The sequence below is a fragment of the Lepidochelys kempii genome, chromosome 7, assembly GCF_965140265.1.
Source record: "Lepidochelys kempii isolate rLepKem1 chromosome 7, rLepKem1.hap2, whole genome shotgun sequence".
Classification (NCBI taxonomy): domain Eukaryota; kingdom Metazoa; phylum Chordata; order Testudines; family Cheloniidae; genus Lepidochelys; species Lepidochelys kempii.
Genome location: NC_133262.1, coordinates 40,315,665 through 40,331,640, shown reverse-complemented (window position 1 = coordinate 40,331,640; position 15,976 = coordinate 40,315,665). Strand labels below are relative to the sequence as shown.

The following is a 15,976-nucleotide window of genomic DNA, read 5'->3' as shown; positions in this document are numbered from 1 at the left end:
ACTATCCAGTGCTGCTTGTAAAGTCGTTTCAGCAATTAAAGCATACAGAGAAGATTTAAAGAACTGGGAAACTTAATCCCATTAAAGGTAGTCATACTTGGCTAGAGAAGCCTGGATAGTTGGAGATTCTGACATTTAAACGAGACAAGGAGTCTAGTCTTCCTTCCAAAAAGAGCCAACTTTTTTGGTTCCTTATCTTCTGTGGCGGACTTCGGTGGAGCAGGATGTCTTGACTTTTCATTTGTAGCCATAACCAATAATCCTGGAACTGGGTGAATATAGAAGTACTCAAAACCTTTTTTGAGGAACTTGTTATCGACAGTCCACTTGCTTTGATGTAACAGAGATGGAAGGTGGGGTCTGCCAAAGATTGTTGGTTGGGTCTAGAATCCCGCCATTAATAGGCATTGCTAAACATAACTGGGTATAAGATATCCAACAGTTTGTATGATTTTTTTTCCTGGATTATTTCTAGTGGTATTTCTAGGATTTCAGCCATCCTTTTAAGGAGCTTTGAAGCTTTAAAATCACCCATCATAAATGGCACTGATGAAGTGACAGCTTCATCTGCTGAAGATGAAGAAAATTCCAAAGGAGTCAAAGGATCTCTCTGATAATAAAATTATCACCCCCTCACTTTGTATTTCTTGGCCCTGTGTCCACACATCTTCCCTTTGGGACTACTGAACCATTCTTTGAGGTTCACTGGTAGAGGAGATTTACCCATAGACATAGGGCGACTGATACTACCATGGGCAGAATGCTGTGAATGAAACCTATAAGGGTACGGCATGAGGCATCAAAGAGGGGACTGAGGGGAACTGTGACCCATACCCCAGGCTGCCACGCCTGGAGAAAAGAGCTGGGTCCAGCCCTGTGGGACAGGAGCTGCTGCTGCAGGGTGAGTGTGGGCTGGGCTCACTCTCCAGGGTGCTCCCTTCCTTCCCCCCATGTGTCTCCCCTCCTCACCGGTCAGAGCTAGGATTGTGCTGCCACGGCAGAGGTGCTGCTGCAGGTTGGTGACAGTTTAGTATAGAGCACACATTGAGTCAGGAGAGTGGGATCCACGTGGACAGATACCTGAAGAAGAACTTTATATACAGTGATGTAAGCACCATGTTCTGGTGGTCTGTTGGGATGGTCTGTGATAATCACTGTTGCTTTATGTCACTATTTGCCGTTCGCTCAGGCTACTTTAATATGAGCTAATGATCTGACATGCTTTAATTCTGATCAGTGGAGGCCAAGCTGTCATGACCAGGATGAGTGTGGTCAGACCTAGTGGTTGAAACAGGAGTTGAGAGTCAAGCCGAGTCTATCACATTTTACTATGTATTTTATATTATAGTGAATTATAAGTCCAATAATATTTTTATATACATGCAGATTTATGTGTCTTATTAACATATTGTTAAGAAAATAGCATTTTAAGTTAGTTTAACCATTTTTAGGATTCTATTATTGAACGATGAACCCAAGGAATGGATTTGACAGTTATTTTTTCAATGATCTGAAAACTCTCATTTAATGTGACTGTTGTTAGTGTGTTTAGTGGTGCTAACAATAAGGAGGTCAACTCTGAAGTCTATTTAATAGATCAAAGAAAATGAAGTCAGAAAAACATTTTATTTCCAAACAATTATTTAACTAATTAATTGAATCCCTCACAATTAAATGTTGATATGGAAAATGTTACAACACATGTTCATTTCAAAACATTCAGTAAAATTTACGCCCTTTCAAAATTTCACCAAGAATTTGCCAAAAAACTTCAGATGAGTCTAGGCTCGTATTTTTTCCAATCCTTTTTTTTAATATAGTACTAAAACAATGGAGTAATGAGTCATTTAAAATTGTATTCAAATTACTAAAAACTCTCAGAAGTCCATAACTTATGGTAAAACAAAAGTTGCCAAAATGTCTTGGAACAGAGTATTTCAGGAAAATAAAACTGCAAAAAACATGTTCTTCTGGGATAGCTCCTTAAGAAGGAAATAGCTGACTTTTAGTTAAAGGGTAGTTAGGTGACAGAATTTGCCATTACAGCCCCAAATTGCCATTGTTTCTAGCAGGGACTCCATTAATTTAGCAGAACAAAACTGACAGTATCATGTAGAAATGTCACTGTCCGTCAAGAAGAGCTCTGTGTAAGCTTGAAAGCATGTCTGTCTCACCACCAGAAGTTGGTCCAATTAAAGATATTACCTCACTCACTGCACCTTAAAGCATTTTAGAGGAAAAAACAGAAGAGCGAAGAATATTACTATAAATGTGTCTTTTAATTAGCTTAATCTTGGTGGAAGTCATGATTTATCCTGCAAGAAATGGCAAGTCATGGAGCTGTGATAAAATTAATGAAAAGTCATAACTCTGACAACTTGTTCAGGTATTTGTTTTAACATTAAATAACATTTTAGAGGGAAAGCCTCATTTCCTCTTTTCCTAAGATGCTTCTGGGAGTTAGCATAAGTGAAAATACAGCCTTTTCTACTTTCACAAACCTAACCTCATGGATTGCTACAGTGATGCTTAATGTCTGCTGTGCCAAAGGTGTCCCACTGACACCTTTCTTGGAGGGTTTGAGAATTGTGCCTATTATGAATATGTACATCTCTATCAGATTTATTTTTAAAAAAGCCCACAGCTAATGTAAAAAGCCTGCTTGTGGTTGCATTACCCTCAATAATAAATAGAAATTGTTTGGATGAATTCAGCAGCAATAAAACCAGTTATTGATTAGCTTTGTCTTTCTCTCTTGCCTGAGAGCTAGTAGGCAGGGACCTTGTTCTGAGTGTTGTATACTCCTATATGTAGGTTCACCCATTCAAAAATTCTCTTATTTACCCATACTGGTTAATTCTCACACACTTCTATATCTTCACCCCAAGCTGTGCTGTACATCTTTTATGTTGGGTTAGGTTTTGTACTTGATGTTACATTTGGAAATATTCAAGAAGGCAAGCAACTAAAGCAGCATCTTGTACCTGTAGAGATCTGTCTCTGAATTTTGAGACAACCTCCCTGAGCCAGGGTTAATTAATCTTGTTCACACGTCAATCACTCATCCATTTGCCAACTTGCACCCACTATCTTTTACATCACATCTCAGTTTGGCCCATTGGTTGTCAGCAGATTCAGATAGAGATTGCTGCATCAGGCTACTTTAAGCTTATATCCAGAAAGCTTTCTCTGCATTCATAGATGCTAGAAGCTTGATTCTTTGTAAATGTAAGCTTAGGTTCTGTGGAAACAGCTTGGAGATGTGTCTGTTTCTACTGCCCACTCAGTCTGCCAATGTAGTCTCTTACCTACATAAATAAAAAAGAAAATATGAGCAATATTTTGAGTATAGTTGCTCTACACAGAGTTAAACTAGACACTGCCCACCAGCTGTCCAAAAATAAGAATAGGATTATATCTTTTCTTAGATATTATTTTGATGTGCATATGAAACTAGGTTCTGCCTCCATGAACTTGCTTAATAGAACTGGCATTGCAAATAGAAGCCTTCATTTTCTCTTCTTGACACTGGGACTATCATTTTCCTCTTTTGTGCCCCATATTCTACTTCTGGCTTCCAAACTGTCATCTCAATCTCTCAAATCCTGTAAGTGAGGGAGTCATGTTGTTCAAAACTGCTGCTAAGGTCATTTTAAATTTACAAGCAGGACATATGCAGAATAACAAAATCTGGCAACTCAGTCAATCACTTGGGAGCCACCTACGCAAGTTGCAGATTGCTTATGAGCTTAATTGGTGCTATTTTCCAGTGCTACCACATCTTCAGGTTGACCAAAAGAGGTTTCCAGACCAGACTCACAGCGGGAGGTGGGAATGCTACTTGTAGGTCATAGATACATAGGTCATAGGCAGATAAACTTCTGTCCATTGTTCATTCTTTTTTTCTTGCCTGTTAATGCTGTTACATTATTTGTACTGACTTTGAGCCATTCTGTAAACGGCAGATATTCTTGACCTATCCTGAAGGTGGAGTAGTTTACTTAGGGCCCATGAAAAGCTCAGATTTATTACTCTTATAGCCCAGCTTTTATTTTAGTGATCTGCATTTGGCTCACCTAGTTACGACCTCTGGTTTACCAGGTAAATGGAAGAGAGAAGAACAGCACAAATGACCACATGAGCTGTCTCATGCCAAGTGAGCATCTGTCTGAATTGCTTTAGAAGCATTAGGCTCATTTCTAATTCTACCACGTTAGTGAATGTTGTTACTTTTTTGGAAGGAAAAACGTCTTTGTAATGATGCAAATGTCAGTGTGTCCCATACTTGCTGCTACACAGGAAGGTGAAAACCCTTGCAATGCATGTAACCAATTGTGCAATGTTGAACGTGATGGAAAAATTCCTTCCCAGCCCCTTTTGTTATCGGTTTATGTCCTGAAGCATGAGATTGGACTATCCTCTTAGTTTACATTGACTTCTAGGATGTTCTTATTTCTATAGTAAAGTTAGAGCATAGCAAATAACATTGGATTTTCAATGATAAATAGTAATGCAGGTACATAAGAACATAAGAATGGCCATACTGGGTCAGACCAAAGGTCCATCCATTCCAGTATCTTGTCTACCGACAGTGGCCAATGCCAGGTGCCCCAGAGGGAGTGAACCTAACAGGTAATGATTAAGTGATCTCTCTCCTGCCATCCATTTCCACCCTCTGACAAACAGAGGCTAGGGACACCATTCCTTACCCATCCTGGCTAATAGCCATTAATGGACTTAACCTCCATGAGTTTATCCAGTTCTCTTTTAAACCCTGTTATAGTCTTAGCCTTCACAACCTCCTCAGGCAAGGAGTTCCACAGGTTGACTGTGCGCTGTGTGAAGAAGAACTTCCTTTTATTTGTTTTAAACCTGCTGACCATTAATTTCATTTGGTGGCCCCTAGTTCTTATATTATGGGAACAAGTAAATAACTTTTCCTTATTCACTTTCTCCACACCACTCATGATTTTATGTACCTCTATCATACCCCCCCCTTAGTCTTCACTTTTCCAAGCTGAAAAGTCCTAGCCTCTTCAATCTCTCCTCATATGGGACCCATTCCAAACCCCTAATCATTTTAGTTGCCCTTTTCTGAAACTTTTCTAATGCCAGTATATCTTTTTTGAGATGAGGGGACCACATCTATATGGAGTATTCAAGATGTGGGTGTACCATGGATTTATATAAGGGCAATAAGATATTCTCCATCTTATTCTCTATCCCTTTTTTAATTATGCCTAACATCCCGTTAGCTGAATCCCTAACAGACGTAAAAGTTGCAATTATTCAACAAAAAAACTTCAAAAACAGACTCCAATGAGAAGCCACAAAACTGGAATTAATCTGCAAACTGGACACCATTAAATTAGGCTTGAATAAAGACTGGGAGTGGATGAGTCATTACACTAACTAAAAACTATTTCCACATGCTAATTTGCCCCCTACTGTTACTCATACCTTCTTGTCAACTGTTTGAAATGGGCCATCCTGATTATCACTATGAACGTTTTTTTTTCTCCTGCTGATAATAGCCCACTTTAATCGATTGGTCTCGTTAAGAGTTGGTATGGCAACCCCCATTTTTTCATGTTTTCTGTGTGTGTGTATATATATATGTGTGTGTGTGTGTGTGTGTGTGTATCTATCTAACTACCTATCTATCTAAAATCTTCCTACTGTATTTTCCACTGAATGCATCCAATGAAGTGAGCTGTAGCTCACAAAAGCTTATGCTCAAATAAATTGGTTAGTCTCTAAGGTGCCACAAGTCCTCCTTGTTCTTTCCGCTGATAGAGACTAACACGGCTAGCACTCTGATTCTTGGCTGAGCTATTCCAATGATCAGTGACAGAGGCCCTTGCTGTTAAAACATGTACCCCTTATTTCCAGTCTGAATATTCCTAGCTTCGACTTCCAACCATTAGATCTTGTTATGTCTTTGTCTGGTAGATTAAAGAGCCCTGAAGTATTGGATGTACTCTCCCTGTATACATACTTATAGACTATGATCATATAACTTCTTACTTTTCTCTTTGATTACTTTCTCAGAGAGAAGGTTAATTGTTATGAATAGAGCCATGGACTGGTTTTGAGTCCAAAGAAAGTATTATAATTTGCTGGGAAAGCCACTTTTATGTATATCAAGGAGAAAGAGATATCATTTAGATCTTTCACACTTTTACATATTCTTTAAAAATGTCCTTGGGTTGAAAGTTTCTACCATCCAAAATAGTTTCACTATGGTTGTAAAAGTTACAAAATTTCTGTATTTTGAAATATCATTTTTGATGATGCAGTTTGTTAAATTTGATAAAATATGTAACAATCTTGTGTCCAAATTACAAATTTAGTGTTGAATATTCATCAAATAATTGTGTTTTTAAAACTATTTCTGAAGATATGTACAATGCAATTTAATATTAGTTACATTTCTACTTTAATTTCTGGATTACTAAGAGTTCATTTTATCTGGGCTGACCAAATGAGTTTAAACATGGATACAGGAAAACACGTACTGCCTTCAGAAAGAATGAGGTGCTTCTTACTTACTAATATTAGCAATCAACCTTTGTCTCCCACGTTCACCAAAACTACTGCATTGTACAAACATGCTTATTACAATAAATTATGTTTAATAAAATGGCCCTCAATGGCCCATGTCCTTGATATACATAAAAGGGGCTTTCCTAGCAGATTCTAATACTTTCTTTGGACTCAAAACCAGTCCATAGCTCTATTGATCTTTATAGCAGGCAGTGAATTCAGGGGTTTTAAGCTTAGACTGTGTCTGAATACAAAGTCTCAGAATTTGGATGTGATAAGACAGTTAGGGGCCAATCCTGTGAGGTGCTGACTGATCACTATCTGCAAAGTGCTGAGTGCCCTCTGCTCCCATTAATGTCAACCACAGTGGAAGGTACTCAGTACCTCTCAGGATTTGGCCCCAATACACTTTTTCTCAAAGGCTCACTCCTGTTCTAGATCCATATATTTTTAATAACACTTCACTCTAGGATCTGGATGCATCTGATAGTTCTTGATAGTGGGGTCATCAGTTACATTCATTTGGTGTGCATCCACTCGCACATAGGCTTCATCACTCCACTGTCCTAAATGACTTTGCTAGGGCTTTGAATTCATGAGGTGAATGCTTATTAGGAATTTTCTAACTATCTTGCTTAGTCGAGACCTTTAGAATAAAGAAGAATGGATATGAACTTGAAATGAGTTTTTCTGTGATACTGTGTTATTCACCTACTCCACACAGGGGTGTTTGGCTTATTTGTAAAGGACTTTGGGATCCTCTGGGGGGAAAGGAACTACATTAGTGCATACTGTTTTTATCATTCACTGAGTGGTATAGAGTTGGCGTGTGCACATGCATGAAAAACTGTCCCTTCCTTAATGAGCTCCAAATGTACTCAGACAATCGAATCTGGATTTTCCTAAAAAGACAACTCTCCACATCTTGACCCCCTCAAAGGGTAACTTTGAGGGAGACAGATCCATAGTTTTTTCTAATACTTTGTGATAATTCTCCTTCTGCTTTTAGGAGTCTTGAAGCAAAAACAGCTGGATGTGCTTACTCAGATTGCTCTAAAGTGTTTTGTTTTGAATTTCACTGGCTTGCATCTACATTAGTGGGCCAGATGCTGTATGGTGAACTTTAAGAACAACATGCTTGCTTTGAGAGTAAGCTCGTTAGGCATGGGCTGTGTTTTCTACTGGTTTTTACAGCACCAACTTCAGGGTTATGACTTAATGAATAAATATTATCCTTGAAGAAATAAGTTATTCAGACCAACCTATATCTACTACCCATTACAGCAGACTATGCAAACTTTGTTGGAACATGCATTATTTTCAATAGGTCTACAGCAAGCAGAGCATTTTTTTAAGATACCACTATCCTAACTGTCTTATCTTTAAAGGTCATACTTAATGGTCCTGCAAAGACAGTACAGTACGTGATAGACCAGGGAATGAAAACTGCAGTGTTGGTGTTTTAAAATGAATGTCTCTAACCTGTTTATCTCCATTCTCTCTCGCTGTAAAAGGGTGCTAACTGATCGTATTGATCCACTATTTACAATAATTCCAAAAAACAAACGAAAAACCCTGTTGCATATTTTTCCTATCTCTCTACAGCATATTGATTTTCACTTAATTACCTAATACTGAACCTTTTTTTTTTTAATGACCTCCCAGATGACAATCAAAGAACAATCATTTATTGTGCTAGAAATGCCCATGACTCCACTGCATGGCCAGGAAGGTTTGGATGGATTTAGTGTCTATACATTCTTGTAGAATTTCCCTGAGCTTTAATTAATAAGTTGAATAATAAATAATCTATGGAAGCACATTGTGCACAGCTGGAATAATGAAGTCGCATTTCTGCATGAGTTTTTGATACTGAATATCATTTTGGTAGTACAGCATGACAACTAGGTATTTATAGCAAATTTATTAATATTTAGGCAGCTTCTCTGGGCTCTTCTTCAGCATTTCCTGAAGCCCTGTCAACTTATTTTCCACTAGAAGCAAGAGGCTGATCAAAAGTAGTAGAACATTTGTGCTGTTTAATATCTGAAAAGTGCAGTTACCTAATTAAAATGTTTGTGTCCTAAGTAATGAAAGTCTTTTTGCAACGTGTGTCATGGACTTTGGAACAGAAGCATCTCTTTATTAAATGAAAATAGCTGCTAAGATGAAGAAATGTACAATGAAAAAAAGTCAGTTTTCATTTCATTTCCAGAGAATCATGTTTTATCTCAATGTCCTTTGTTTTGGCTGTCTTTATGGGCCAAATCATGGTCTTGCAGCTCCACTTGCTGTGGAGAAATGTAATGTTGTGTGAACTAGCATAAGGAGCTCTAGATGGATCTTCCACTCTGGGAGAACCACTAAGCCCTGCCTCCTCCTCGGGGAGCGGGGGGGAGTGCAGTCCCAGATTTTTAAGGATGATGGAGATGTCGTAAACATACACGGAGCCTTCTAAATGCATGCAGGAGGGGTTGACCACCTCAGCTGACTGATACCACGGAGCAATAGTACTTGCAGAAAACACCAAAACAGAGTTGTCAGAAGGAAGAGGTTGCATCAAAAATCTAATCTGGAGGAGGGAGAGTAGGGGGCCATTCTAGACTCCTCTCTCCTAATACCCCAAGACTAGAGGTAGGGGTCTTTAGTAGAAAGTGGGCTCCATCTCCTCTATCGAGCTCCACTTCTCCCTGTGATGCCTCCCCCCAATATGTTTGCTTCTGAAATAGCATGACATCCTCAGGGTCTATCAGGCTGGTGCTGAGTCGTCGTAGGCAGAAGGAATGGGCAAATCAGCTTCTCTATTCCTGCATATTCTAGCCAGCATTTAGCTGTATGTCATTTCACCACTACAGAAACCATTGTTCCAAAAGTATATTTAATGATGTACCACTTTTTAAATCTTTGCATAAAATTCCAGCTATTTTGATGACATAAATAGAGGATGTGCGGCTGACGGGGTTCCATGCATACCCCTGTGTTTATTCTGTGTACACAATGGGCCTTCAACACTGAAGAAAAATATATATGGCAGATATTTAGTGCAAACTTATTTTTGCACTTTGCAAGGCACAGGGGATTGACTGGAGAACGCCTGGACACACACACACACACACAGAACCACACTGCTATGCACCACTTAGTCTATGCAGGAGAAGAGCCGTGATCCCAACCATATACAGAGATTTGCGGATGTGAGACTCCCCATTTTGCAGCATCAGGATTCCCCTCCACAAGATAACGGGTGGGTGGGGAACTTTGTGGCCCTCAAATCAAGGTCAGTCAATCCTATGACTCCATGTGGCAGTTGGTTGCCAAGCATGATTAGACACAGAAGCAGCATATTTCTGCATACTAGCCTTAAAGTTAGTGTGGTGATACTCAGATATGTATGTATGTATGTATGTATGAAACAAATGATAAAACTCCTCTTCGGTGGTGCATGGTTGTTCTTTTGTTTTTGATTTGGAAACTTCATATTCAAAAATGAAGCTAGGAGGCAGGCTCCTCTATGGGCAGGAGTCAAGCGGGAGGATTCTGCTACTTCATGTGAAACTACAGCTTTATTTCTGAGTTTCTTGGTTTTCTACTTTGTTTTAACTAAAATGTTCTGAAAAAAAATAGCAATCACTGAAACCATTGATATGTACTTGCAACTTTAATTCAATGTAGCCAAGATTTGGTGGGGCAGAATATATGTAATAACATAATCACTCATCTGAAGAACAGATATATTAATTGTAAATCATTTTAGAAAAATAGCTTCTATGTATTTAGTTCATCCTTATAATTCAATACATTTTTATTAAAAATTGTATGTTTACCAATGTGTCATATCTGAGGAGAACACAGAAGGAAAAAAGAAGGAAGGAATGGTGTTCTTGTTGGATCAAATGGAGCATTCCATGTTGAAACCTGTAGTCTCAGCAGGCTGTACCTCTATACTAAGGTTTAAGTCAGCTGCAAACAACTCCTTTTTAGTAAAAACTAGGGGTAGCTTATGGGGCTTCGGGCAAGTTGTGAGAGTATCTTTCAGATAGGCAGTTTAGATATTCCTGATCTGTGCCATGATTTTGTTCGTGTTTTGTAAGTCCTATTTTTATCTCTAGGAATTGTTCACCTTTAAAAAATATGGCAATTTAAAAAACCGTAGCAGATTATGTATATTGTACTGTGTTTATAGGTCCCAGAAGCCATAAGAAAGTGCCAGCGAGCTGGAATTACAGTCCGCATGGTCACTGGGGACAACATCAATACAGCTCGTGCCATCGCAATAAAGTGTGGAATTCTTCATCCAGGAGAAGATTTTCTCTGCATAGAGGGAAAGGAGTTTAACAGGAGGATCCGAAACGAGAAGGGAGAGGTAATTCATGAATTGAATATAAAGTAACTTTTTCCGATGTTATGTTTCATAAACTACAGTGAAGGATGGAGGAACACACTGTATTTCTCTTCTATTGTGATGTCCCTCACTTCAGTAGACAACGACCAGCCCAACAGCCTGACCGAAGGGATGGTTCGACTTCCAGTATTACTCCTTTGTTATTTCAAATGCCTCTGATAAACCAGCATGTTACATTTAACTTTTCTGAGAGTTATCTAATCAGTGACACTATCACAGTAGTGCTAACCCAGTTGAGCTCTTTTCTGAACCATGATATCAGACTGTTTCAAAAAGTACAAATTCAGAAAAGTTCTTTAACCTTCCTCCCCCCAACTAACGAACCAAAAAACTCCCCAAAAACCCAACAGCAGGGCTCTCAGAGCTCACTAGCAACTGGCAGCCATACGGAGTCAGCCTCTAAATGCTGCTGCTTAGCTGGAGCTCTGCCTTCTTGCATTGAGTCTCATTTAAAATGTGGCTCCATTCTCAGATGAGACTACATAAGTGGTTACACCCAAGTAAACCTACTGAGACAACATGAGGGCAGAACTGTCAGACAATGGAGTTTGCTTGTGGGACACTGAGGGCACAGTCTGGCCTGCAGAACCTTTTCTCTTGGTGATGATGTGTGAGATGAAGAACTCAGCTGGATTTCCAGATCCCAGCTAGAGTTGGCAAGGCTAGTGAACAGAAACATCTTTCTACTTGTAGACTGAGCACATTCAATCTGGGAGCCCTCGAGACACTGCAGATATAGAACTCCACCTTGCTACTTTTAGAGTCAGATTCTGGAGTGGAGTCAGGGCCGGATTAAGACCTTTAGAGGCCCTAAGCACTGAAAAGGTTATGGTGCCCCCCCATATGTAATTCAAAATAAAATCAATACTGTACCGTAAAATAAAATTTTATTTTTCAAAATGACACAAAACTTACATGTATGCTGAAATTAAAATAGCTTCTTTCTAGATTTTCTGATTGCAAAATTCTGGATAAGTTCATCGAAGCTGACTCGACGAAGCATGTCCGCTTCCATACACAATAAGGAAAGTGAATCAAGTCTGTCCTGACACACTGTTGTTCTCTGAGGGTTTTTTATTCTTTTCAGCTGAGAAAAAGAGTGTTCTGCAGAGCAGTTAGTAATCATCAGTGTTAGAAAAATAAATAGTGCGATCTCTACATTTGGAAATACACATTGTATTCCGTCTTTCAATATTGTGTCATGAAGATCAATGTGACTGAATTTCATTTTTCCTGTTTCATTAAACTTTCGCGCATATAACAGTGGAACTGCCGTACTTCTCCACAGAGATTCATGTTCAAGTCAACAGGGTATGAGTCAACTAGCTTTTGGGAACCTTCTGAATATTGTTCGTCAGATATCGTTTAGAAAAGAAAATCTACTTGATACTACTTTGTACACTTCACCTCTCCTCTTCATATGAGCTTCAAGTGTATCAATTATAGCGTAGTAAGTAGATACGCGAAATTTGTCTCTAGGATTCAATGCTGTTTCTGTTGCACTATCATTTGCTTGTTTTTTCCTGATTCGCTTGCGGGACTGGGCTTCTTTGTAGTTAGTATCAGGCAAGATATCTTTTGATATGTCTTCAAATCTTTCGAAATCATTCCTCAAAGTGTGTAAGTGGTCTGCTAATGATTGACAGAGGTCTGCACATGTTTTCAAATCCAATTCTTTTTCTTGGAGAGCTTGACTTGTGTGGTAAAAGTGTTGTAAAATTTCATTCCACATGGTCAACATGAATACAAACTCTAGTTCTTGCATCTTGTTTGCAATGTTTTCTGCCTCTCACATAGTTTCTCCCTTTTGTGATTGGTCTTCAGCTATACTTTCTAATGCATCCACAATCTTTGAGTAGGACTCCAGAATTGCACTTGTTGCCACTGCATGTGCCTCCCAGCGAGTATTAGAAAGAGATTTCAACACACGATCATTGCCCAAATATATTTTAAGAACTGTCCATCGGTGTGTTGAGGCAGAGAAAAATGTATAAAGTAACTGGACTGTTGAGAAAAAACTTACTGCCACCGGACAACAATCAACAGCTCTGCGGCCAACAAGACTGAGAGTGTGCAGCACATGGTATGAATATGGCTTCTAAAAGCTTCTTCTGCATTCCTTGATAACGCCCTGCCATGTTGGCAGCGTTGTCATAAGACTGACCTCTGCACTTTGAGAAATCTATTTTGCAAACTTGGCACAGATAATCCAGTACTTGATTTGCCATTTCTTCACCAGCGTGGCTTTTCAAATTGTGGAATGTTATAAATCGTTCAACTGGTTTTCCAGCTGTGGGAGACACATATCTTAGTACAATGCTCAATTGATCAATATGTAAGATCAGGTATAGAGTCGACAGACAAACTGAAGTACGCAGCGGTACTTATTTCACCCACTAAAGCTGAACAAACTTTGTCACTCATTAGACCAATGAGTTCATCACATATTGTCTTGGATAAGTATGATGGGTTACCTTTGCCAGCATTCCCATATTTTGAGATATGGCCTGCTAAAAATGGGTCAAACTGAACCACAAGCTCCAACAAGAATATAACTCAGAAGAATATATCAATAATAAAACATAAATTTATTGCAATACATGACAGGATCTGATTTCCTCGTATTATTTCGATCTACATTAGTAGGATGCCCCTCTGGTTTAGGTGGGGATAATTAATAAAAAGAGAACAGAAAAACGATGGGAAGAGTATGTAGTGGAGTGTAAGGAAGTCTAACAAAGTTCTGATTTTTCCCATGATGACTGCTTGGATGCTTTTTTGAAATATCAAATATCAATTTTTTTCAAAAAAAAAAATCTCATTTTTTTTGGTGCCCCCTGCTTTGCTGGTGCCCTAAGCACGTGCTTAGTCTGCCTATTGGGTAATCCAGCCCTGAGTGTAGTGATTCTGTAAGGCAATAAAAAGGCCACTTCTGTCCCTACGGTGAATCCTACCTACTTCGGCCAGCAATCAAGGCAATTCAGTAGGACAGTGTGGGGAACTCAGTGTCTCATGGCCCTACCTACCCTGCCAGTAGTGCAGGCTGTTACTGTCATTTGGCTGGTCATTTCAGAGAGAGGTGGCTCCAGATTACCAGTGTAGGGCCTGATTCTCCTTTCATATCAGTTTTGAGTGTGAAAAGTGAAAACTTTGCTAGGCAGGAAAACATAGATCCAGATTTGCTTACGACAGGCTGATGATTGTATTATTATTTTCAGGTTGAGCAAGAACGTATTGACAAGATCTGGCCAAAACTACGAGTACTTGCTCGCTCGTCTCCCACGGACAAACACACTTTGGTGAAAGGTGAGTGCAAATAATCCATGTGTGCGTGAGTATTTATAGTAGCCATTGTTGTCTAATAGTGTCACCTACTGTACTTGTTTTTGATATTACAATCCAGATACACAGCAATGTACTGTTGGTAGGGCAGAGTGGAGGGAGAAAGAGGAGGAGCCAGGAGCTAGCTGTGTTATTTCTCATGTCACAATTGTTTCACTCATCAGAGAGTTAGGCCAGGCCAGGTCTGGGCTAGAAACTTTGGCTAGTAGAGCAAGTGTTGGTCAGGGGTGTGATTGTTTAACAACATTTCTCTACTGGGAAAAGCCCTAATATTGATGCAGTTATGCCACTATAAAAAAAAATGGAGTTTAGGGACAGGGTCCAGAGTGACCTAGACAGATTGGAGGATTGGGCCAAAAGAAATCTGATGAGGTTCAACAAGGACAAGTGCAGAGTCCTCCACTTAGGAAGGAAGAATCCCATGCACCAATACAGGATGGGGACCGACTGGCTAAGCAGCAGTTCTGCAGAAAAGGACCTGGGGATTACAGTGGACGAGAACCTGGATATGAGTCAGCAGTGTGCCCTTGTTGCCAAGAAGGCCAACAGCATATTGGGCTGTATTAGTAGGAGCGTTGCCAGCAGATCGAGGGAATTGATTATTCCCCTCTATTTGGCACTGGTAAGGCCACGCCTGGAGTATCGTGTCCAGTTTTGGTCCCCCCACTGGAGAAATTGGAGAGCACAGTGAAAATGATTAGGGGGCTAGGGCACATGACTTACCAGGAGAGGCTGAGGGAACTGTGGTTATTTAGTCTGCAGAAGAGAAGAGTGAGGGGGGATTTGATAGCAGCCTTCAACTACCTGAAGGGGGGTTCCAAAAAGGATGGAGCTAGGCTGTTCTCAGTGGTGGCAGATGACAGAACAGAAGCAATGGTCTTAAGTTGCAGTGGGGGAGGTCTAGGTTGGATATTAGGAAACACTATTTCACTCGGAGGGTGGTGAAGCACTGGAAAGGGTTGCCTAGGGAGGTGGTGGAATCTCCATCCTTAGAGATTTTTAAGGTCTGGCTTGACAAAGCCCTGGCTGGGATGGTTTAGTTGGTGATGGTTCTGCTTTGAGCAGGGGATTCGACCAGATGACCTCCTGAGGTCTCTTCCAACCCTAATCTTCTATGATTCTATGACAGCACAGTAAAGCAGAGAAAGATTAATAGAATGACATAGATCTGTGCTGTTAACATGTAAACACTTCAGTGCCAGATTTTAGGCTCATGTACTTGGGGTTTATGTCCTCATTAAAATTGAATACTTTAATTATTTTCTTTTGGACCAATATTGCAAACACTTAGGAGCTTATTTTGTTTGAGAAAGCAATAGCAGTAAAATGCATTCTTTTGCTCGTATAAGCTGTGTCTACACTAGGAGGGTTTGCCACTATAGTTACACCAGCAAGCCCTTTCCAGTGTTGACAAGGCTTTAGTGATAGGGTAGAAACAGAGGGAAATATGAGGGAGGTGAGGAGAAATGTGTGAGAGAAGGGAAGGGAGGGGAGAGGAAACTCAACAAAAGTGGGTTTTTTTTGTTTTGTTTGGGTATGTGTATACTACGAAATTAGGTCGAATTTATAGAAGTCGTTTTTTTATAAATTGTTTTTATATAGTCGATTGTGTGTGTCCCCACACAAAATGCTCTAAGTGCATTAACTTGGCAGAATGCTTCCACAGTACTGAGGCTAGCGTCTACT

The 15,976-nt window shown here is 39.7% G+C and overlaps 1 protein-coding gene across 8 annotated transcripts in view; it reads left to right on the top strand.

Annotated features, from left to right (window-relative positions):
• The window catches only part of ATP2B2 (ATPase plasma membrane Ca2+ transporting 2), a 422,428-nt gene that overhangs the window by 344,818 nt on the left and 61,634 nt on the right, over positions 1–15,976 (top strand). For all 8 annotated transcript variants that reach the window (XM_073352334.1, XM_073352327.1, XM_073352326.1 and 5 more), the window contains 2 exons: positions 10,730–10,909; positions 14,167–14,254. In XM_073352334.1, the coding sequence (XP_073208435.1) occupies positions 10,730–10,909; positions 14,167–14,254 (268 nt within the window). The remainder of the gene's footprint in view (positions 1–10,729; positions 10,910–14,166; positions 14,255–15,976) is intronic.